The 23,655-nt window shown below is 49.8% G+C and overlaps 7 protein-coding genes across 7 annotated transcripts; 4 read left to right on the top strand and 3 right to left on the bottom strand.

Annotated features, from left to right (window-relative positions):
• Nucleotides 1-917: 917 nt before the first annotated feature.
• Nucleotides 918-7,770, bottom strand: BROUX77_003939 (uncharacterized protein; the record flags this gene model as incomplete). The annotated part of the gene is made up of 3 exons (XM_073748646.1): nt 918-6,871; nt 6,928-7,070; nt 7,154-7,770. The coding sequence occupies 3 exons, from the start codon at nt 7,768-7,770 to the stop codon at nt 918-920; spliced, it is 6,714 nt and encodes a 2,237-aa protein (XP_073606364.1).
• Nucleotides 7,771-8,259: 489 nt separating this feature from the next.
• Nucleotides 8,260-9,064, top strand: BROUX77_003940 (uncharacterized protein; the record flags this gene model as incomplete). The annotated part of the gene is made up of 3 exons (XM_073748647.1): nt 8,260-8,299; nt 8,513-8,683; nt 8,751-9,064. The coding sequence occupies 3 exons, from the start codon at nt 8,260-8,262 to the stop codon at nt 9,062-9,064; spliced, it is 525 nt and encodes a 174-aa protein (XP_073606365.1).
• Nucleotides 9,065-9,406: 342 nt separating this feature from the next.
• BROUX77_003941 (uncharacterized protein) lies at nt 9,407-10,486 on the bottom strand (the record flags this gene model as incomplete). Its single annotated transcript, XM_073748648.1, has 1 exon — nt 9,407-10,486. One exon carries the CDS (start codon nt 10,484-10,486, stop codon nt 9,407-9,409), a length of 1,080 nt encoding a protein of 359 aa, XP_073606366.1.
• An 844-nt stretch (nt 10,487-11,330) lies between these two features.
• Nucleotides 11,331-15,606, top strand: BROUX77_003942 (uncharacterized protein; the record flags this gene model as incomplete). Its single annotated transcript, XM_073748649.1, has 3 exons — nt 11,331-11,354; nt 11,419-15,355; nt 15,455-15,606. The coding sequence occupies 3 exons, from the start codon at nt 11,331-11,333 to the stop codon at nt 15,604-15,606; spliced, it is 4,113 nt and encodes a 1,370-aa protein (XP_073606367.1).
• A 233-nt stretch (nt 15,607-15,839) lies between these two features.
• Nucleotides 15,840-17,090, bottom strand: BROUX77_003943 (uncharacterized protein; the record flags this gene model as incomplete). The annotated part of the gene is made up of 1 exon (XM_073748650.1): nt 15,840-17,090. One exon carries the CDS (start codon nt 17,088-17,090, stop codon nt 15,840-15,842), a length of 1,251 nt encoding a protein of 416 aa, XP_073606368.1.
• An 896-nt stretch (nt 17,091-17,986) lies between these two features.
• On the top strand, nt 17,987-19,982 carry BROUX77_003944 (uncharacterized protein; the record flags this gene model as incomplete). Its single annotated transcript, XM_073748651.1, has 3 exons — nt 17,987-18,469; nt 18,528-19,712; nt 19,776-19,982. The coding sequence occupies 3 exons, from the start codon at nt 17,987-17,989 to the stop codon at nt 19,980-19,982; spliced, it is 1,875 nt and encodes a 624-aa protein (XP_073606369.1).
• Nucleotides 19,983-20,562: 580 nt separating this feature from the next.
• BROUX77_003945 (uncharacterized protein) lies at nt 20,563-21,690 on the top strand (the record flags this gene model as incomplete). The annotated part of the gene is made up of 1 exon (XM_073748652.1): nt 20,563-21,690. The coding sequence occupies one exon, from the start codon at nt 20,563-20,565 to the stop codon at nt 21,688-21,690; it is 1,128 nt and encodes a 375-aa protein (XP_073606370.1).
• Nucleotides 21,691-23,655: the final 1,965 nt, after the last annotated feature.

The raw sequence follows: 23,655 nt of genomic DNA on the forward strand, positions 1-23,655 counted from the left end.
ATCTCCTGGATGCGCCTCTCTGCTTCGTCAAGCTTCGAGCCATAGGCTGTCCTTCCTTCCTCGGGGGCGGGCGCACCGCCATATCTGGCCCAGCAGTTGAGCTTTGTGTACCCACTCGGTAGTGTGCCCAGTATCCAACCCGTCTATCCGTCGAAAGCGTGAGGGATGTGCACTCCGTGCTCGTACTTGACTCTTCTGATCGCCTCGGCCCTGATGATGTCGTCAAGGATCACCGTGATCGGCGGGGCCCCGACGGCGTGGCGTACTAGGTCCACCGGCGTTGTCCTGTAGGCCGGCGCGGCTGCTCTGTATGCGGCCCTGGCTACCACGTCCATTTTCCCGGTGATGGTCTTCATTCGTTTGTCATCTGACATGTTCCCTCGAGGGGCTGGCCACCAAGTGGCTACCGCGTAAGTCAGGTATCTCTAATGGTGTGCTAAAATTCTAACCATATAGTTCAACAACTAGCTTGTCCAAAACAACAACAACGGGGTGGTGGCGCAGTTGGGAGCGCGTTAGACTGAAGCTACAAACTTCAGCCCGTCTCACATGAGAAGTTATCTAAAGGTCACCGGTTCAATCCCGGTTCACCCCACTCATTCATTGTGTCCCGTCCATCTTAGATCATCAAGTGATCCAAGATGTCACGGAAATCAATCTGTTATTCCTTTTTTGTTGTTCATATTTTCATTAGGGTTAGTTGTTCATTGTGAAGGGTCGGTTGATGAAGAAAATCGATTCAAAAAAATGAAAATCAAAAACATCAAATCGTGGCGTCGTGAGTAGACAGGTTAATAAAGTATAAATAATTAATCAATCAATAGGTTAATAAAGACTTTCAACTCAAATCGTGGCGTCGTGTTAATGTATCTGCATACAAACATTCCCCGTTTTGTGTCTGCACCCCCAACAAAGCTTTATATAGACTCCAAGATCTCCCCTACAACGCTAAACAGCATCCTCATGTCGTAGAACTCGGCCACGTTTTTGTACACCTTCAGGCGCCCGACGACATCATCCCTGTTGAGTATATTTTTCCATTCACCACTGCACGTGCAATGATCCATGAACTCGCCGAGTTTGACTGCACCGCACGACTTGCAATTTTGGTCCTGAGTCGTCCACTCAATGACATAGCCCTCAACAGCGGCAATCAGCCGCTCCTCGATGCTCATGCGCGAAAACTCAAAGCCGCAGCCCGTGCAGCGCCATGTGTTGTCGGCCGCACCCTGAGACAGATCCTCGGGGAGAAGATCCTCGTCCCGACAAAAGTCAAACTCCCGGGGCATGGCGCAGTTCTCACAGCTAATATCTCGTAGAACCAGGCTCTCTGACGGATTCCGGAAAGCGCCGGCTGTGCTAAAGTCGCTAATGTCAAACATTTGCAGGAGCTCTTTGCGCAGCAAACGTGCCTCCATGATGATGTTCTTGTCTAGAGAAAGGATCTGCATGATAGCCTTGACCAGCTCAAGAACAGCCTTGTGGCTATCAAGCCCTGAGATGTGAGAGCCCGGTAGCTTCGGGAAGGCATAGTCGACTGCAAGTTCTGAATGCATCATCTCTTTCTTCTGGCGTGTGATGAGTCCAGAAATTTCCTTCTTCAAAGGCTTTTCGAATATGGGACCAGAGATAATATTCGTGACCTCGTTGCTCTCAGGATCAGCAGTCAGATTCTGCATGGGAATTTGGGTCATACGGGGCGTGCCGGATACTGTCGCGTTTGGTCGCTTGAGGTTGTGCATGATGCGAATAAACTCGACTACCCAGTTACCAAAAACGCTCTGTAGACGAGGAGGAAGGAAGGTCTGCATCTGCCAATGCATCACAGTATTCAGTTGCTGGTTGCCATCATGCTCAGTAACCTCGTCACAGCCCACGCCACCATAGTTGTATTCATCGTACCAAACCAGGTAGTCCCAATACTCCTTGATGTCGAGATCAATAAAATGGAAAAGCGGCTGGGTCTTAATAGACTTGGTAATGTACTGGCCAAAGGCATACGCCGTCTCGACATCCTGCTTTGTGGTCTGCAAAATCAATCTGCTAGAGTTCGCAAAAATGACCTGGCACCCAACCTTACGAAAGTCACCCATAAGCTGTTGGAATGCTTTGCGGCAGATGAGCTGTACATAGCGATGCAGGGTGTTGTCATACAGATATGAATCGGGATTTTCGACCCAGCGAAGCAAATGGTTGACCATTAGATCAGCCATGGGGCTACCTTTGCATGCCTCGGACCACCAGCTCTTGACCATACCTCGCAAAACACGAATGCCGGCGCCGGAAAATGAATTGTGGGAGTATAAAATACTAGCACCATCCTTGTCACCCGAAGGATCGGCGTTGAACATCTCGCCGTCTGATCCCTCCAGAGCGTTGATGAGAGATGATGTCAAGATTGTGTTGATGGCAAGATTGCGGACTTCCATTTCGATGCAGACAGTCATGTATGTTCCCGGATTGTTGACTTGGGGCATGGCCATCATGTCCAGCGGTCCCGCAACGTTGTCTTTTTCGTAGCCTCCATGATCAGGGCGAGCATCATTAGACCACCAGAGGGCAACACTATTAGCCTGGAGTCTTCTTGCGTATGCAATATCAATAAGGAATCGCGGGTCTTCCTTTTCGAGATTACACAAAGGAATATCAGCATATCGAGATAACGCGATGAAATGTGTGATCTCGCCTGCTAGCCGCAGATAATGGCGGACCAGACGTCTGACAACAACAGGCTGCCAACCCAAAGGAGGAAGGGAGCCATCATAAACATCATACTTCATAGGCAGTGTCGGGAATTCGCCTAGTACGGGAATGTTGTGGATAAGTGACTCGCGTTGCGAGGACTGAATCACCAGGACTTGTGCCCGAAGCTCCTCTCTGTTCATCTTCTTGACTATGTCGCCAATCTCCAAGTGCGCCTTGCGCTGTGTAGTTACTTGGGTCAGCTTGAAGGCGAGTTTTTCCTGGTACTGGAAGAAATCTTGGGTGCTGCCGTTGGAGCCTGCGATCTCCTGAATATGCTCTTGCAGTTTTTCTCCGTAGATGCGAGAAATGTTCGGGATATCCTGCATCGCATCTCGGGACCGCTGGAGAATAACAATATGCGCTTGCTCGGCTCGGGATGAGAAAATTCCGTAAATCTGTTTGTCGCCCGTCGTGATCTGGGAAATATAAATAAAGGCAAGGGGAACAGATTCCAGATAATTGCGCTTCTTATCAGGCTGTTTTAGGCCAGGGAGATCGAAGCCATGCTCCAAACCCTTGCCAAGAACGGCTTCTTGAGACTGGTCAATGGTGCAAGAGTTCCCCAGTTGTAGAAGCGCCCGCATGTTGAGAGGAAGCTTTTGCTCATAGACACCTTCTACCGTCCGGTCATTAAGGAGTGGAAACCATTTTTGCATTTCGCTCATGTAAGTTGCTTCCGACATAGTCAACTGCACCAAGTTGACAGGCAGGTGACCGCTAGGAAGGCTCACATTGGCGGGCTTCACCGAGCAGTCTTTAAGATTCATCTTCGGGATGCTCTTCGTTTTGAAGTTAACATATAATTGGCGGGGGACGTTAATCTTGATCGGGTGGATCTTGGCGTCAATAAGGACATAGGCCATGACTATTCCCGGGCTATCAGTTGCCTTCAAATGCAAGATCTGCCAGGTATTGGTAAATGTCGAATGTGCTTGCTTCATCATCGTTTGCTGAATGCTGCTGCTGTTGTTCATACGGCGGTCACCAAACAGCTGGCGCCGTCTGGCTCGGGCTTCCTTTTGCATTTTCCATTTGCGTTTCTGATACAGCAAAAACTCGACGTAGTCCTCTGATGGATCAGGCATTTTCTTGGGTAAGTCTTCGAGAACGGGAGTTTCATCACGATCAGGCGCCTTTCTCTTTGGCATCGATGAAGAAGATGCTGCTTGGGAGGAAGCAATGGCAGCACCAATTGTCTTCGCTTTAGCAAGCTGGTTCCCGTAGTCTTCAACATCATCTAAACGTTGCTCAAGAGTCCCAGAGCTATTCATTAGGCTACTCTTGACTGTGAACATATCCGAGAGCTTCTTTTGCTTCATCTTATCGTCCTTTTGATTAATTCGGCGCTGCAGCCAGTCGGGGTGGGCAACGCGGGGAACCGGATTACGGACCTTTTGCAACGCAGCAGGGATTGTTATTAGCTTTTGAATAACGGAACCAAGACGCTCAAGATAATAGTTCCAATCCAGGAGGGCACGGGGGTCGATGTTGGAAGGTTCCTCCTTAAGCCACTTGCGCAAATACAGGCGCTTGGTTTCTTCTGGGGCAGAGAAGATAGCCACGGGAATAGCACGCTCAGTGACGGGGGCGTTGCGGGGAAGATGCGAGATAATGAACTTGCAGTTCAGGCCCTTGTCCTTGACCATGCCTTCCCCCAGGAAGTCAGCCAACCGCCTAGCCGTCGTGATGGACGTCGACTTTTGACTGCCATACTCTTCAAGAGTCTTGCTCATGCTTCGGTTCTCTGAAATGAGCTCCATGAGTTCCTCATCGGACAGTGTTAAGCCCTTATTATGTAACACGTCAAGCCAACGGTTGGCCACCTTGGCGACGGCAACATAACATTCGGCCAGGGTATCACCCTCTAGGAAAAACTTGAAGATTTGTTGCTGAAAGATTTTGATAAGCTTCAGCTCACCACGACGTTTGACCTCGAAACCCTTGAGTTCAGCAAGGGATCCATCGTCATTGAACACAGCGTAACGCTTTTTCAGGTTCTTGTCCTCTTCCTTTGACGTAGGAATAACCATGGCTTTGTACGGGCCATCAACCTCGAAGAAGATGGAGTTGTCGCTATGGGTTTCGTACTTGAAGGTCGCGGGGTCCACAAGTGTCTGGTATTGGTGATTGGTGAACTTGGCGTGAACAAGATGGTTCAACATAACACAGGGATATGAGATTGCGACCTTCTTGCCATTATTCAATTTGAATGAAAAGTTTTCGGGGAATGTTGCTGGAAGCATACACCAAATACCATCCGTATCCAGCTCCAGGGGACGGCCAAGTCGATCAACTAAATCTTTTGCAAGCTGAATGATGGTAGCACCAGTTAAACATGTGACACCGGCCATTTCCATCGAATGCCAACGAGAACCCTTTCTCATGACGTAACCGTAAAATGAATTCAGAATAACTTTGTGGGCAAGTTGAAGTGAATCAAAGAGAACAATCATCTTTTTTGCAGCATCCACTTCGGATGCTGGAGCGCCAGATGATTTAAGAGCGTCTGTCTTGCCTTTCCAAACCTTGGTTTTTCCCTTGTAATCGTATCGACGATCACGGAAGTCGCGTACAGTATTAATGTAGAATGGATTTTCACGCTGGCAGATAATTGCCTCGCGAACTATTGTCTTGGACTCGTGAATCTTGTGATAAATCTTTTGAGAATAAAGTTGGAGACGTTTACGAATCAACGCCGCTTGTTCATCGAGAGATAGCTCCTGGAAAGAACGCATGGGCAGCCCAGGCCGCCGTGGAGGGAACTTTTCGCCTTCCAGAGTATTGCGAATCATGTTATACTCATCTCTTTTTGCCGGTATGTACTCGCCTCTCCATGACCAAGGTAGTCGCCGATCACAAGTCTTTCCGGGTCGATTAAAGTCGCAGGCAGCACAGTCCGACTCTTGAACCATAGAATCGGGCTGGAGTCGATTCGTTGTCATGATGTTAGGATACATGGATGCAACATCAAGGTGGTAAATAAGAGGGTTTTCGTGCCGATGCGGAGTATCTCGAAGTTCTGTGAGCTTGGCTGCGATTTGGTCTCTGACCTCCTCGTAATTTACAATGTCCTCCATCTTTTTGTTTTCTTCAACAGTGATGCTGAATTTCAGGGCCGCATCGAGATCCCGAAGAAGCTCTTCAACGGCCGCAGGTTGTACAGCAAAGTTTACCGGAATATCGGAGCGGAAGACTCCAGCTTCAATACTTTCGACGTGGCCACCAACATAAGTTTCTGACTCGAGTAAGTGTCCTTCCCAGAACGACTCTCGTGCAGAGACGTGTTTGTTCGGTAAAATAATTTTCTTCTGATAGGCCTGGACCATAAGCAACATTTCACAAAGTGTACCAGTACCCTTTCTCAGAGTGTCGTCACCGCCGAGAGGTAGAATGGTACACAGTGAGAATATGAAAGGATGCACATACTTCATGTAGAGATAGTATGTAGCTACAGCGTCGGAAACGGAGTACTCGGCAAGGGTCTGTGGTCTTTCGCTTGCATAAGGAGTCATTAACTCTGGATCTAGCTCATCAGGATCATAGCCAAGCTTGGCAACCGTAACGGCTTTGAGACCACGAGAACCTTGTGGGAGGTATGAATCACGGTTCACCCAGTGAAAGCAATCCATATGGACACTGTAGTTGCATTTGAACTGCTCTTCAGAGTCTCTCTTCCACCCAATCTCTTGGTACATATCGATACCATTGAACGCAGCTCTAGCCTCAACATAGGGCCAATCAAAGAAGTCACCGTTGTATGTAGCGATGACTGTTGGCTTCGCAATTTTGATGTGCTCGAAAAAGCGCTCGATTAGGGTTCTTTCGTTGGGCTCGTTGAAAATGATGAAAGCACCAGGGTATTCGGGCTTTGGGGTGTAGTCAAAATCTGCGATGTCTTCCGAGACAATTTCCCGGTTTGTGATCAAGAAGCCTTGGCCATCAATCATGTACGAAACCATCATGATTTGATCGACAGAAGAATCGGGAAACTTTAAAGGGGACTTGCAAGTCTCGATGTCGTAAGCCATAACAACAGGGTCAGCCATGGCGAGACGCTCCTCGTTGATTTTAATAGTGGTGATACCAGCAGAAAACTCTATGAAGTACCATCTTCCCACTCGTATATCTGTAAATGTTAGACTTGGATCTATCGAGCATATGATGTAAAATAAGGTGAGTTACCAAGATCGATCATCACTCTGACATGATACGGAACATCGTACTCGCGAATATCAACAATGTAGTCACTTGCGTCGGCGATGTTGACATTCCCCCGCTCATCTTGCTCCCGCGAGTCGTCGTAAAGGTCAAGTTCTCCCGTTGTTCTACACATTGGAAATTCCAGTGATTAGTCTAGAGCTGTGGCATGGAAGGCGGAGTCATTCCAAAGAGACGTGGGTGTTCTTACCTCACCACTTCGGCATAGGTATCCATGGTATTCATGTTCTTTTTATTCCTGTCGGCAATTGGCATGATTTCTCTCCTAGCTGTCATAAGATCGGAAACATTCAAAAATGACAACTTGAGAAAGGTTCGTCGGTAGCCGAGCAAGTGGTTTGGCATGCTGAGGTCTTCTTTCTCAACCTTGGTGACAGATTTAACAACACCACCCCCATCAATGCGTTTCACCCATTCCTCAACCTCGCTCTCACGGCCTTTGCGGGCGGCAATCAAGAAATAGGGCTCATATTCAACTGTTGCTTTGAAAGTGGTCTCGTTTCCATCTTCAATGAAGTAGCAGTCGACAGCTGAGCGGCCGTTTATGTTGCGAGAGTCTGGTATGGACGTCGGCTGGATGTTGACCAGCCAGCCTTCTTTTGTCTTTCCGCTTTCAATTCGTTCAAAGCCCATCTTTTCGTCGACTTGGTGTGCCATCTGGGTGCGCTCCCATCTTTCGTCGGTTGAGGTGGCTTCAAACCGGCCAGGCGTTGAAGTGAATTTCTGTGTGGATCGTCCGCCATGATAGGCGACCTTGCCGCCGCGCCGAAAACCTTTTTGAGGCTTTCGCAACGATGTATTGGACATGGCAAAAGTCTTTGTGAGTCGAGTGTGGTATTAGAGGCCACTGGTATTTAGCTAGTAGCTGTAGACGGCAGCACGGGAGGGGCGGGCAAAAGAAGTAAAGTAACAGATCGTCGTTATAGCTGTGAACATGAACCAGCTGTCTTTTAGAAGTAGACGATGAAACAAGGACAGGCTAAGCCAAATACAAAGAAATAGCGGAAGGAAAACCAAGATCTGGCTGAAGGTAATGCAATCCAGCCCAATCCTTGTTGTGTGAAGGATCAATGTAGCAATAGTAGATGCCATGAATCTTCAGCATTTTGTTTTGCTAGGGTCAACGCTGTCAAAAGGGACGTGGAGCAAAAGACGCGTTAAGTGGTATCGCGCTAGACATAGCGCGTCGATTTCAAAAGCAAAAGAAGCGACCCACATCAGATGGAAAAAGACTGTCCCGCGGGAGTTCACGTGACCTGTGAATTGGCTGGGTCGGAGCCGGCGCCTGTCACACGCATGCGGATAACCTTGGACCCCGGAGTCCGCTGCCGAGATCGTGGTTTCACACTACAACCGTGTGTCCTTATCATCATATCTCACCCTCTACCCCATACAGGGCCAGTCTCAAAAAATGGCAGACAAGCAATCAACTGACCCTGTGAAGGGTTCAAAGGAACGCCAGATCTTCATGTGGCAGAAGCCCGAAGGCAAGTTCAAATAAACTCGGAACACATCACGGAGCCTTGCTAACACCCCACGAAACACCAAGATCCCAATGCGCCCAAGGAGGAGAAGGTCGACGTCAACTTGGAAGCTGCTATCAAGACCATCAAGGCCGATGACTTCAAAGAGATTGCATCCATTCCCTGCGCAAAGAAGAGTTTGGAACAAGGCATCATCGGTGCGACGCTGGCTGGCGCCGGTCGCTTCATTTGGAAGGGTGCGTTGGTGTATTTTTTGAGAGCGAGCTGCAGGCCAAGGGCTTGGTTACTGACCGCTTTATACAGGCAATTTCAAGTCGGCAGCAAACTTCGCCGTGACTTTTGGTCTGATTGTCTCAGCTGGTGCTTTTGAATACTGTAACATGACACGCAAGATGGAGAGAATTGCTATGAAGAAGATTATCGAGGTTCACAATGAACAACAGGGCGCCGAAAATATCACAGTTGGGCCCCCTCCACAGGCTGTAGTCAGACCTCCCGCACCACCTGGGACATTCATCGATACGAGCCTAACTCGGGAGCAACGTGAGGCTGCCATGATCAAAGCTAGAGAAACAGAGCAGGCCAAGCTAAGAAAGTCTTGGTGGAAGTTTTGGTAAAAGGCAGCTGTGTGACTGGCGATGGCGCGAGGCCACTCTGGAATATAGCCACTGCGGCCAGCGGTGCATCGAGATTGTACAATAGTTACAGTGTATTATAGCATAACATCATAGATGATGCCAACCATTTAGCAGCACACAAACAGTATTAGAAGGGTATCTGGTAGGCTTCTGAACAAGAAGCACAAAAAAATCACATAACTACATTAAGCCTCAAAACTCCAGCAGAAATGCAATGAAAGGGACCTTCTTCAATAGAGTATCTCCCACAGGAATTTTCCATGAAACATGAGTGCATTGCATCGTGACATCCAAGAAAATGGTATACCCACCAACAATTTTCTATGCAGTTGAGTCGAGGAACCGAACGCGTCGGACGTCTTTGCGGTCCATACTTGGACTCATTTGTCGTCTCTTATTGCGCCTGTTTGCTCGTGCGTCGTTTTCAAGTTGTTTTTTATAGGCTTCCAATTGTGCATGACGCTTGCGGTTGCGGATCTTGGCCAGCTCTGGTGTTGGCTCAAAAGCAACCCCGTCCATTCCGACACCATCGTCGTCCTTATCTTCGGGATCAAATACTGTGATTTCCTCTTCCTTCCAGGTCAGAGCTGCACGGATGGGCTCGACAACCCGAGGTGGCTCATTAGGATCTGGTGCTAGTTCTGCGGGTGGTTCTACTGGCGGGTGTGTACAAGTAGCAGGAGTCTGCTTAACAGCAGCGGCCTTTGTTCGATCTCTAGTGCTACTTTGGCGACCAGTGGGGGAATTATTTTTCTTCGAGGAGAGTCGAGACTTGGGTGCTGATTTTTTTGTTGACTTGCGTGATCGTGTGGAAATGCTCTCAATAGAAGTATCGGCTACTGAGGACGAAATGTCTTGTGTTTCGATCTTGGAATCCGATTTACGGACTCGTTTTCGATGAGGCTGGATGTCATCTACGTCCATCAAATCTGAAGTATCCGGGGTTGGAGTTGGGGTAGGCGGAATACATGCCAATCGCGCCATAGTTTGCAAAGCTTGTTGTGGGGTTTCTTGACTGGGGGGTAAAAATGGCGAGGACGTCGAAGTTGAAGGATAAGTAGTAGTAGTAGTAGTAGTAGTAGTAGTAGTAGTAGTAGTAGTAGTAGTATTGATAGAAGAAGCGTGTGTATCGTTTGCGCCGGTTGTACTGGCAGCCCCGCCACTACACGTGAGGTCTAATCTGTGGAACTGATGTGCAACTTGAGTGCGAGGACTTGGGATTTTGCTGGTGTTCTCGTTGGTATTGCTAAAAGGGAGAGCAAAGGCGAGGCTTGGAATGGTAGAGAAGCTGGCTGGAGGAAGTTGTGGCTGACTAGTTAAAGTAGCGTGTTCTATTTCTGTGGAGGAAGTTTGTTCAGTAATGGGTTTCTTCTGTGGAAGCCCGATTTCTTTGTCTGCCATGGCTCGGGATTTTTTTCTTCGATTCTTGGTTCGTGAAGAGACGTGTCGAGGCGAGCTGTACTTCAGGCTCGGTTGCTGGGTTAACGGTCGAGATGGATTTTTGATGGGAATCAAACAAGCCTGGGTCAGTGGAAGTAGATAAGGGTTAAAAGCTGTCAAACAAAGGCATATAACAGGCGATTTTGAGGAATATTGAACAAAGATGATGGGGATTAACTAGAAACTCAATATGGTGAAGTTTCTACGTTGTAACTGTTGGGTAAAGGGGATAAAGAAGGCTGGAATGTCATCACAAGACTTTGTGCTTAGCTTAAAGAGTTTTAAGTCAGCCTGAGGGGTTAAAGTCGAAGCAGCACAAAGAAACATGCCGGCGTCACTTGACCTTTTTCTCATGGCAGTCGCAGTTTCTGAGCGTGAGGCGGTTTCGTCCAATTAGCGCACTGGTTTGATAAGTGGCACCAATAGTCTGGACCCTGGTGCGACATTGGAGACTCCTGGTTCTTTGGGTGTGGCGATGGAGTTGTGAAAACAGGCTATCTTCTAGAACTTTTTATTGAGAGGGCGGTGAGCTTTGGATGTGAAGTAATCAGGCAAGAAAGAGTATGTCAGTTCAGTGCAAGAGGTAATTTTTTGTCACTGATATCTCCATCCAGTAGACTGCTTAATTTCCCTGGAAGGGCAACTATTTATGTACGAGAGTTAAATACCCGAGTATTACCCGAAATATCGAATCGCAGAATAAAGATTTGAAGCTCCGGATAGCACTTGGCAAGGTCCCGTTCGAGTCCGGGATTGCGAAAGAATACGCCCAAGGAGACGATATAATCTTTTGTGCGCATTTGCAATGTTGCGACACAGCTTAGCCAAGGTGAGTTTTTAGCTGTAGCTCTGCTCTAGTGTCTCAATTGTTCCGGTTCTGACAAAGTTTGCAGCATCATCGCGGGGCAACTGTGCATTTCCAGCACTTACGAGCGTGCCAGGTTCAGGCTTTGTCAAAAGCTCTGATTCATAACCAATATTCTCGACATTTCTCGTCTTTAGGCAACGATGAAGAATTTCTTCTCCCTCAAGAACTCGAAGCCCGAAAAAGGCTGATTAAGCGCCATAACGCCACCTCGCAGGCGCAGATACAGACTTCGGAGCCATCGCCGGCGCAAACAGCGCCAGTAGATGAGGCAAAGGTTGCCGAAAATGCCACCCTAGACGATGATAAGCCTCTACTAGGATTGTTTGATCAGATCAACACTACCATTGTCTCACAACTTCCTCCAGCGACGCAGCCAACTGCACAGTCTCCAGCCGTAACAGGCTCCACAGACGCTGCTTCAAAGCCAGAGACTACGACTCCCCCGCGAAAAATCTTTGCGGCTTCTTCACATCAACCGACACCGTCATCAGCTGCCAGTAAACTTTCGAAGCCGGGATCGAAGCCGGGCTTTACTATCCGATCTATATCAGAAGATGAAGAGTTTCTTCTCCCATATGAGATTGCAGCTCGCAAGCGCGCCAAGGCAGCGGAGGAAAAGGCTGCTGCAGAAGCGGCTAAGGTCAAGGCCATTGCGGAAGCCAAGGCACTTGAAGAAGATAAAGCACTTGCGGAGGCTAGAGAAGCTGCTGAGGCCAAAGCCCGCTCTGAGGCTAAGATTGCCCAAGAAGTCAGAGCCAAGGCTGAAGCTCGAGTTAGAGCCGAGGCCGAAGCTGCTGAGGAAGCCCGTCTTAAAGCGGAGGCTAAAGCTAGGGCTGAAGCTGAGGCTGTGGCTGAAGCTCAAACAGTCGCTGAAGAACGGGCTGCTGCAGAAGCAAGACGGCTTTCTGCAGTTGGAACTATGAAACCCTGGAATCCTGGGCCCTCGACTCGCCCGACTTCAGGCGCTACTCCACAGCAGTCTACTGTAACCTCTAAACCACTCTTCTCCATTAGCCGAAAAGCAACGGATGAAGAGGAAGTGTTTCTGCTTCCTCACGAACGTGCTGCACGAGAGAGATTACGAAAGACTCAGCCCTCACCGCCACGGCCACCCCAACCATCCGCTACTGTCACTTCCGAACCCAACTCTGCCTCTTCATCTGCCCCTCCCGTTGCGTCTTCAATTCTTTCTACAACTAAACTGAGCCCATCTGCTCCTTCTTTACTGCCCAAGTCTACCTTCACAATTCGAAATGTCAAGGGTGACGATGATTTTCTTCTTCCAAGCGAAATGGCCGCCAGAGAAAGGTTACGAAAAAGCATAGAATCAGCATCGCTGCCCTCAACAGCCACAGGAACTCCCACGGGAAAATTACAGGCCTCGCAAAATTCTCTTGGGAGTCAGAACAATCGTGAAACGTCTCAAAACCTTCAATTTGAACGTGAGAGATCAACATCTGATCCTGTAGCCGGTCTATATTCACACCTGAACAATTTAAGTAGAAAAAATACTTCTACAAAGCCAGGTCAAAACGAGCATCCTCAAAGTCAAATCAGCAAGTTTAGTAACCTACTGAATAACTTACATTCCCAGCGCCAAAAAATGGAAAGCAGTGGTAATAATGGCACCGCAAAAGAGCCTTCCACTAGTCAAGCGTCTGGGTCATGGAGTTTGTTGATGCGAAAGCGAGGGCGCGAACAAGGGCAAGGCCAAAGACAAGATAGAAACCAGCCCCAATTTTCGAGAAGAAATCAGCAGCCTCTTAGCAACAGCAACCAGAAAGCACATAGTATTGGACTACCCGAGAACTATGCCTACCACGAGAACGACCTTCCCAAGAACTATGCTTCTAATCAAGATAGTGGCGTTTCCAAGAATGATAACCGACAACAAAAAGTTGGCCAGAACCAGAAACCTTCAGGCATAGAAGCGTTCGGTATCGAAGTTGATACGTCACCTGTTGATGTCATTCCAGAAACGCAACCTGGAGATACTAGAAAGAAGGGACGTAAAGGTCGTCATCAAGTAGAAGAGGAGGAGGAGGATGAAGAGTTCAAAAACGAACGTCATCCTAAAAAGCAAGACAAGAACAAAAAGAAGCGAAACGAGATGGACTACGAAAAACGCGCCGGTCGATCATCACGCTCACACTATGGCGAGGACGATCCAGATGAGAAGGCATGGAGTGCTGAAGATGAATGGCTCTTTGAAGAACGCCGCAGACGCAAGGCCGAGCGCAAAGCCGAAAAAGAAGCAGCCAAGAAAGCAGCTCTGGACGCCAAAGCCAACAAAGTCAAGACCATTCACCTTCCCGAATTCATCAACGTCTCATCCCTGGCCCAGGCTCTTGAAGTCAAAGTGCAAGAGTTCCTAGACATTCTGCTTGAATATGGTTTCGAGGATATGACAGAAGACACTATAATGACAGGCGAGACTGCGGCCCTGATTGCCCAAGAGTTTGGACTCGAGGCTGTAATTGATGATGGCCAGGCTCGTGATGTGCGACCCAGACCGCCTCCCGAGGATCCATCGGTGTTGCTTCCGCGACCCCCAGTTGTCACCATTATGGGCCATGTTGATCACGGAAAAACGACTCTCTTAGATTGGCTACGCAAGTCCTCAATTGCTGCTCAGGAACACGGTGGTATCACTCAACATATCGGTGCTTTTGTAGTCAAGATGCCATCCGGAAAGCAAATCACATTTTTAGACACTCCTGGGCATGCGGCCTTCTTATCCATGCGCCAGCGTGGTGCCAATGCCACAGACATCGTCATTCTGGTCGTTGCTGCCGACGATAGTGTAATGCCTCAAACCCTGGAAGCCCTGAAACATGCTCGGGAAGCCAAGGTTCCCATCATCGTGGCTATTACCAAGTGTGATAAACCCGATGCTCGCATAGATGCCGTGAAGAATGATCTGAGCCGCCATGATGTCGATATTGAGGATTATGGTGGTGACGTTCAGGTGGTGCCTGTTAGTGGAAAGACTGGGGAGGGCATGGATCTTCTTGAGGAGAACATCATCACATTGGCTGAGATGATTGACATGCGAGCCGAGATCGATGGTATGGCCGAAGGCTGGGTCCTGGAAGCCAACATAAAAACCGTTGGAAAGGCTGCAACTGTTCTTGTTAAGCGGGGAACTCTCCGGGTTGGCGATTGCATTGTTGCAGGCCATACATGGGCTCGTGTCCGGGCTTTACGTGATGAATCTGGTGCTGATATCCAAGAGGCTGGTCCAGGCACTCCAGTGGAGATCCTTGGATGGAAAGACCTGCCACAAGCCGGTGATCAGCTGATTCAAGCTCCCGATGAAGCAAAGGCGCGCGGTGCTATAAGCTACCGCACCGAGATGAAGGAGCGCGAGGCAGGCCAAAACCAACTTGCAGATTCAGAGCGGAAGAAGAAAGAGGCCATTGCAGCCGAAGAAGCCAAAAAGGCGGCCGAGGAGAGCGGTGAAGCATCCGAGGAAGTCGAGAAGGGCCCCAAGATTGTCAACTTCATTATTCGTGGTGACGTTGTGGGATCAGTGGAAGCTGTCTCTGCCACAGTTCTGGAGATTGGCAGTCACGAGGTACAGCCACGAATCCTGCGCCAAGCTGCTGGAAATGTCTCTGAGTCCGACATCGAGTATGCTGCCGTCTCAGGAAGTGTCATTATTTCCTTCAATAACCCGTCTTCCGGCCTTGTCAAGCGCCTTGCGTCGGACCAAGGCGTGCGTATCGTTGAGCATAGCGTCATTTACACTGTGGCGGACAACGTCAAGGCTATTCTATCGGAGAAACTCGAGGACAAGGTCTCGTACCGTGTAATTGGTGAGGCTGAGGTTTCTAAGATCTTTTCGATCAATATCAAGCGCCGTATATTCAAGAACATTGCTGGTTGCAAGGTGCGCAACGGCACATTCAAGCGCAATGATTACGTGCGAATTTTCCGCAAGGGTGAGCTGGTGCACGAAGGTAAGTTCAATCACTATGTCCACTACTCTGGATATCGCCATTCAACGATTTCCATCTGAAGTTGGCAGATACTAACACCTCCCTTTTTTTGAACCACAGGCAAGATGAGTGAGCTGAAGCAAGGGAAGCGCGATGTCATGGAAATGAGAGTCGGAACCGAATGCGGCGTGAGTTTCGAAGATTTCCAAGAGTTTGAGACAGGCGACATCATCCAAACCTGCGAGGAGGTCCGCACCAAGAGAACTCTCTAGCTCTGAACTGCCAGGAAACTAGGTCCTCTTCATTTGTACTATTACTATCTATATTTTTGTACAGTAGATTAGAAGGACGTGTGAGAGTAGTGGTGTCATGGAGTTGACGGGATGGATACTTGTGTTTTTTTGAGTTTTTGTGTTATTTTGGGAATATATTGCTTTCTTTCAAACGTCTGTTCTTTGTGTCCATGTCTCCCCCATTCCTTTTTTTTTTCTTCATGGTCGTCCCTTTACCCACGGCCCGGCGCTGACATGACATTCATAGTGAAAGATGCTTTGCTGACCTTGGCCGCGTTTCTGGCCTTGTCTAGCTTCTTCAAGCCAATCCGGTCTGTCATGGGTGTCGCATCGATGATGTTGTCAAAGTCGTCATTACCATCACCATCCAAGTCGGCTTCACTGTCATCTTTGTTGCTGGCACACTCATCTTCGCCATTGTCAGAGTCCGGCTGGAAGTCCACGGCAACCTTGAAGTTTTGTGGCTGTGTTGTTTTGTTAGACTTTTGGCGGTTCAGTTCATATTTTGCCATCTGTAGTCCGCTTTTGGGGGTGGGCATATCCTGAAAGGTTTTGGCAGCAAGGACCTTTCGCCGGATTTCCACCATAGCGGCCTCCTCATCTTCATCGTCTTCATCCGAAGAAATCTCAAATCTGTCTTTGGGCTTTTCTTCTTCAGTGGGATTTTTCTCGGGCTTTTTGCCAAGATATATGCCATCAATGCTCTCAGCTTCACTGTGGTTGGCAATGTCTGAGTCGTCATCCTCTTCCTCCTCTTCCTCCTCACTATCTTCCTCCTCAGAGTCGACTGGCGCTCTGCGGTTGGTGTTTCCCGAGGTCCAAATATCTTCCTCTTCACGAGACTCCTGGTACTCTCTCTCCAGCTTTTCCATCCACTCTTCCTGGACGGTTTTGATCGCGGCTTCATCTTCGCAGGCGGCGTAGCGCTTCAGGATAGTTTCGTTGATATCCAGGAACGCCTGGCCATAAGAAAACGGCTCAAGGATAGTCTCTGCCCAGTCTAGGTGGCCACAGATGGCAAATGCGGCTGCCATGGCCTCGGCACAGTTCAGGCGCCATGGCTTACCGTAGTTGACAGTGTTTGCGGCAACAAGGTAGGGCAAGAGGCGCTCGCATTTTCCACCGACACGATTCCACTGGATTTCAGCCATGCGTGCCCACGAGCACTCGACAACGGCGCAGCCAAATTGCTCAAGCATTGGCGCATCAGCCGGAGAAAGAGTTTTCTTGCCATTCGGCGTAATGATAACACCCGGAAAGCGCTGACCAACATGTAGCTCACGCATAAGCCCGGTCTTCATGAGCTTTTTTCCGGAGCACCGCTTGGGGTCGCAGTGGCCCAAATCCCAGCAGGCGGCCTTGAAAGGCAAAGCAGCTGACGGCTGACCATCGCGGGTTTGGCGGGCGCGAGGCGGTCCATGTGACTTTTTGCCGCGGAAGTTTTCTTTTTTGTGACGAACCATTGTGGCCAAGCGATGGGTAAGAAGTTAGGTTGGTCTGATAGAAAGAGAATGTCCTGAGCCGAATGTAGCCAGCCAACTTTGAGCAATCCAAACTGCGGCGGAGGGCCGTTGCCCAAGCGTCTGAGGAAAGGTTTGGAGGCGGCCGACGTCAAGTTGTGCTACCAAAAGGGCCTGGTGGAGGGGCAGATGCAAAGTGCCCCGCAGTGCAGGGTTTCTTCTTAAAGCGTGAGAAGGTTCTGTGAGAAAGCAGGCCGATGCTCCCAGAGCGCAGAGAAGAAAGAAAACATAAAATAAATGCGCCTTGGTCGCTGCTAATCAGATGGTTCCCGAGCGGCGTATTCTCTTGTTCGTCAGTAAGCGTCGACAGCAAACTTGTGCTCTGCGATCAAACGCCACACGACTTGACCTTGACGCCACAGCAAATGTCTTTAACGCCACATATGTGGGTCGCTGGGCATAGGCATTGCAGGCATTGACAGGCCAGGCAGGCAGGCTAAAGAGATGCTAGCCTAAGCTTCCTTATTGAAATGATAGGTGGTTTGTTCAAGTCCCAGCTATTGACATCAACGAACTACTATAGCCTTGCATAGCTCTCACTGAACCTCGACCTCCTCGGTTCTGTTCCCACAGACAGTCGCCTATTTCACAACACCGTCTTCCTGAACTTTGCCATGCGTGGCTCTCCGTTATAGCATCCGCGATAGCATTTCTCTTTGCGCCTGCCTGCCTCGAAACGTCCACCTGTTCTGTTCTTCGTAGCCCGCGACACCAATTCGTCTCCGTGCCGAGTACGAGTCTATTTGCATCACACCCCGCATCACCACCGCCCGTTGCAGCACCCTTCTTTGCTGCCCAAGCAAACATAGCTAGTCTTGCCTGCCGAGCAGCGTGAAATAATGTCCCAACTACAGAGATACCTCCAGGCTGCCTGCAGCCCCGAGAACTTCGAGCCGAACCTCGCCCTTAACCTCGAGATTGTCGACTTGATCAACTCCAAGAAGGGCAATGCTCCGCGCGAAGCGGCTACTACGATTGTTAACTACATTAACCACCGCAACCCTACTGTGGCGCTGCTTGCCCTCAATCTGCTCGACATCTGCGTGAAGAACTGCGGCTATGCCTTTCACCTACAAATCAGCACCAAGGAGTTCTTGAACGAGCTTGTCCGCCGCTTCCCCGAAAGACCCCCTATCCGCTGCTCCAAGGTACAGACCAAGATCTTGGCCTGCATTGAGGAATGGCGTGGTACGATTTGTGAAACCAGCAGATACAAGCAGGATCTCGGCTTCATCCGCGACATGCACCGCCTGCTCAGCTACAAGGGCTACAGCTTCCCCGAAGTGCGCCGCGAGGACGCTGCCGTGCTGAATCCAAGTGATGTAAGCTTCTTACATTATTAGTCCCTCTACGGATGCACCGTCTAACAAGTTGCCACAGAATCTCAAATCTGCTGAAGAAATGGAGGAAGAGGAACGTGAAGCCCAATCCGCCAAGCTCCAAGAGCTTATCCGCCGTGGAACTCCTGCCGACCTTCAGGAAGCGAATCGCCTCATGAAAATTATGACTGGCTTTGATACCCGATCTAAGACTGACTACCGCGCAAAGGCTGCCGAGGAGGTCGGAAAGATACAAGCAAAGGCCCGTCTACTGGAGGAGAGACTGGAGGCCTTCCAGCCGGGCGACAAAATGGTAGAAGGTGATGTATTCTCAGAACTGGCTGCTGCATTGCAAAGTGCACAGCCAAAGATCCAGAAAATGTGCGAGGAAGAATCAGAAGACCACGAAGCTGTGGCCAAGCTGTTCGAAATCAACGACAACATTCATCGCACCGTAGAACGCTACAAGCTGATGAAGAAGGGCGATATCGAAGCAGCGAAGAACATTGTCAGTGGCCAGCATGTCAACTCTGAGGCAGGGACAAAGCCATCTACTACCACAAATGCTGCTAACGAGTTGTCATTGATAGACTTTGGTGGGGATCCAGAATCTGCTGCTGGCACCAGTACGACTCCTATTTCTAGTAAAAAGGCATCGGGATCTGCAAGTCTGGAAGATGATCTTTTGGGATTATCCATCGGAGAGGGTTCTTCTACTTCGCCATCCTTCGGCCAGGGTGGAGGTATTGCTCTAGGATTTGGTGCGAACTCAAATATCCCCGGCCCAAGCCTTCTTTCTTCAATGACGCATAATAGCACTGCTCGTACAGCCTCTCCTCTGGCTGGATTTTCCTCTCCCTCTCCTGGTATTCCCCAGGCGCAAACTCCTCAGCCGGTAGCTTCCAACGACCCTTTCGCAGCCCTTGCTGGTCTGTCTTCCTCACCCACCCCTGCGCCTGCTGTTGGTGCGAACTCATCTGTGGCCAAGCCCGCTTCTGTTCCAGCTGTTACCACAACTGCTCCTGGCACAACTGACGATGACGAATGGGCTTTTTTATCTGCGCTTCCCGAAACTCCTTCTGCCCCCAAAGAGATCCGCTCTACCGTGAGCACTACTTCTGTCAAGATAGACATGGTGGCCGCCCGGAGACCAGCTAGCCCCAATGCCATTGCTGTTGCTTTTGCCTTTAGCAACAACACACCCCAGCCAATAAGCCAACTGCACTTCCAGCTGGCTGTGACCAAGGTTTGTCATGTGTCTCGAACCCTTCTTTGTCAGTGACACAAACAACTAACTTGCCACTTGTAGGGCTTCGAACTAGGCCTCCAACCCCAATCAGGACGTGACCTTGCGGCTCACCAGACTAACGGTGTCACGCAGGCGGTCGAGGTGTGGAAAGCCGGCGATCGGGCGTCCAAGGTCAATTCGGTTAAGCTGCGCTGGAGAATATCCTACGTTATCTCCGGCGAGACCAAGACTGAAATGGGCGAAATTTCGGAGGTTGCCATTGCTTGAAATACGCAGGGATTCTCATGATAGCGATCTTAGCTGTGTTTATTTTCGAGTCTTTTTTTGTTCTAGCAGTGGATTTGTATTGCGTTTTCCCCTTTTTGTTTTTGCCTTTTTTTTTTCAGCTGGCATTGGCTTGACTCTAGATTTGTGTCTTTGTCTTGGCCTATGTGATGACGCCAAACTGCCTGTGTTTGAACTCTGCGAGCTTGGAAGGTAAATAAAGTTGTGGCGTGCTTGTCAGCCAAGACTGTCTTCTCGTCAAAAAAGCGAAAGTGTCTCATTTCTCAGGTTCCGGGTTGTTGAAAACCAAACATCGTGACAACGGCTCCGATGCGGTGACATTAGCCCCTCCCTTCTGTGGTCGACTAACTTTCCTATTTGGGATATATTACGAGGCTGAGGCACTAAAACGGACTAGGGCAAGGCTAATGTTAAACGAGGGCTCCACTGTTTCTTTTGCTGCCACACCATCGCCAATGTTCCAACCTGTAACTTTTTTGACTAATTTAATTTACCTTTTCGTCCATGTTGCGCTCGCAAGCCAACCTGCATAATCTACAAGATTTATGTTTCAATCATTGCAATGGGCGATTCCGACAAGCCACGAGCCCCGCACTCACCTACTATAGATCGCGTTTCGGCGCCCGAAAAACATCCCCGGGACGACGAACAAGCCCAAGATTCTACCCGACGACAGGACCAATACAAAGACCGCGACCACCGCAGCCGGCACCACCGCGATTCCGATCGCGATTGCGACTCCGAACGGTCCAGCCACCGGCGCAACAGATCTCGCAATCGCCGACATGACCGCGATCGTGAGCACAGGCATGGCAAAGACAGCAGTAGAGCTCACGAGTCGTCTTCTCGGCGCTCTCGCTCCCCACGATCGCACAGAGACAGACACCGAGAGCGCGACGGCAAGACCTCGGGCGACCACGAGAGCCGAAACGACAGGCGGCGCGAGAGAGATAGAGCCAGCAACGAAGACGCAGATCGACGAGGGCGGCGGGACGCGAATCGGAAAAGTGCCACAGCCTCTGACAGACATGGACGGGCCCGCCAAGCATCGACAGATTTGCGAGACCATGTGAAATCACGCCGACGTTCGCGCTCGGCCAACGGCAAACGGCAAGACGTTTCCAGCAGTCCAGCGCGCCGCAGCCATACAGCACTGCCCTCGCAGGAATCATCATGGGCCGTGACGCGCGGCGAGGTGCCGCCAGTTGAAAAGGAAAAGCCCAACTTTGGCACAACGGGACTACTCGCGGCCGAGTCTAACTCGGTGCGCAAATCAGACGGTACAATGATTCGGCTCAAGTACACTGAGCCGCCGGATGCGTTCAAGCCGCGCAAGCGCGAATCGTGGAAGCTGTTTGTCTTTGAGGGCAAGCAGGTGCTGGATACGATTCCGCTCGACGACAAGGCAGCCTGGCTAATTGGGCGCGAGAGCGCCGTGTGCGATTTCCACGTAGACCATGGGAGCGTCAGCGGGCAGCATGTGGTGTTTCAGTTTCGACTCAAGGAAAAGAGAAACGAGTTTGGGGACCGCGAGGAAGCTGTGAAACTGTATGTCATTGACCTTGAGAGCTCGCATGGCACCAAGCTCAACGGCGAGACGATTCCGACCAGCTGCTATGTAGAGGTGCGCAGCGGAGATGTTGTCAAGCTGGGAAAATGCGGCAAGGAGTATGTGGCCATGATGAGCTAGACCTTGGCGCCTCGCAAGCGAAAAATGAGGCGGCGGTTGTAGAACGCGAAATAGATGACCATGTTACGACGCTTTGGAACGCTGTAGGTTATATGGATTCCTCGTTTCAAATGGTAGATATTCCGGCCACAAGAGCACCTAGGGTCTGGACTCGCGCAACCCTGCAGCACTTAAATTTAGGCTTACACGAATTCCCTAATTGAAACGGCCAGATGATCGCTGGTCCCATGAAGCAGCCAAACGAGAAACATGTCAGACTTTAAACAAACTAACAAGCGCAAAAGGACTGTGCCGCTTGGACAAAGGGGAAAGATCTGGCAAGCATCATAGCGACCTGCCTATCTAGCCAGTCAATGTGCTACTCTCAGTTAAGATTGGACATTGTCCTGACGGGGATGCAGTCCGGATGCCACCGCGGGGACTGGTGGGAAGGTCTTGGCCCCTCTGGCCGCCATGTTATGTATCTGTGACTTGTGCGACGGCGCAAGGTCAGGTCAGCTGCGGCTTTATTTACGAATGACAGGCAGTAGACGAGCTTCTGCATATAGTCGTGTGCCTTTGTGCGTGTACTGCGCACAGGAATGCCAATAAAGCAATACATTCCGCTCTATAACACCGTGGAATGTTTCATGTTGATTCAAGGTGTTGCAAGAGCCCTCACCAATAGATGCGAGGAGCCATCACGCCGAGTAAATACGGGACAAACTGCCGTTTTTCTAGACCTTGACGATTGGACTCGGCTCGAAGACGTTTATAATCCATCAGGGCCACTGGGTCAAGACCAATTCCCTTGATTTATCAACTTCGCAACATCTCCCTCACAAGGCACCTCCTAGTTCAACTTGCGCGTTGTCAGTAACTATCTCATAACTCCAAGACCGGCAGCCCTTATACAATGAAGCGGACCTTGGTAAGTAGAACGTCACCGTCAACCCCTCTTGTTACCTCCTAAACAAGGTCCGACACGGTCTAACACCGCGGTGCTCCACAAGATTCTTCTCTCATCGAGCATTACTTTGGGCCTGTGCTCAAGCTCAGGCGGAAAATACCGACTGCCGCCTGCCAACTGCCCTGATTCCGGACCCCTGACATCCTGGGACTCTTGTCGAGACAGGTACAGCAGCAACACAACATGGGACGACATCTCCTGGAACAACACCTATAGTAATAGCGGTAGCGAGAGCGACAGCGATAGCGACGACTGCACCGACGATAGTGACAATAGCACAACGACTACTCTCGGCGTCAGCGAAAACAGAACTAGCAGTACAGAGGCCACAGAGAGACTACCTGTCATCCTCTTTGAACAGGACTGCTGCTATGAAGACATGCAGCAGATTTGCACATGTAGAATATGGGATAATTGGTGCCGTGCTCATTACAGTACCTGCTGCGGACCTATTCGTGAGTGTGCCGAGCAATGCGTCTGCATCCCGGACGAACTTGTATGTGGCCAGAGCAAGTTTGAGCGCGTGTGCAGTGATCCATACGTAGGCCAGCCGACGAACACGAACGTTGGTGAAAGAGAGGTCAAAGGTGGTGTTTCGGGGTTTTATGCGTGTCCAGACTGTAGCACATAACGAGTGTTTGGGTTCGTGATGGGTGGTGGAAGCTACGTGTGGGTGGTGGGTTTGTTAATATGCATTAACCGTGATATATTGTGGGTTTGAGCTGGAGCTTTTCTTTGCTGTTTTTCCGCCGTTTTCTCGATTGGAAGAGTGGGGCTGGTGCTTGAAACACGTACGTATATCAAAGATCAAATATGGATAGTTGACCAGTATGAAAGTTTTGGTCGTTGTAGCATCATCAGAAAAATATGAGGGTAGGCGAGTTTGACTTTCACTAGATATGCCTCCGTCAAAGTGGTAGTCGTAATGCCTTTTCCACCATTTGATGCGATGACTGTTGGTAAACACACTTGTTGTGAATATGATTCTGATGATATATCATGGTTGTTTGTCCAGT

The sequence above is a fragment of the Berkeleyomyces rouxiae genome (genome assembly GCF_048999995.1).
Source record: "Berkeleyomyces rouxiae strain 22BRR77 chromosome Unknown BrBRR77_ptg000003l, whole genome shotgun sequence".
NCBI lineage: Eukaryota > Fungi > Ascomycota > Sordariomycetes > Microascales > Ceratocystidaceae > Berkeleyomyces > Berkeleyomyces rouxiae.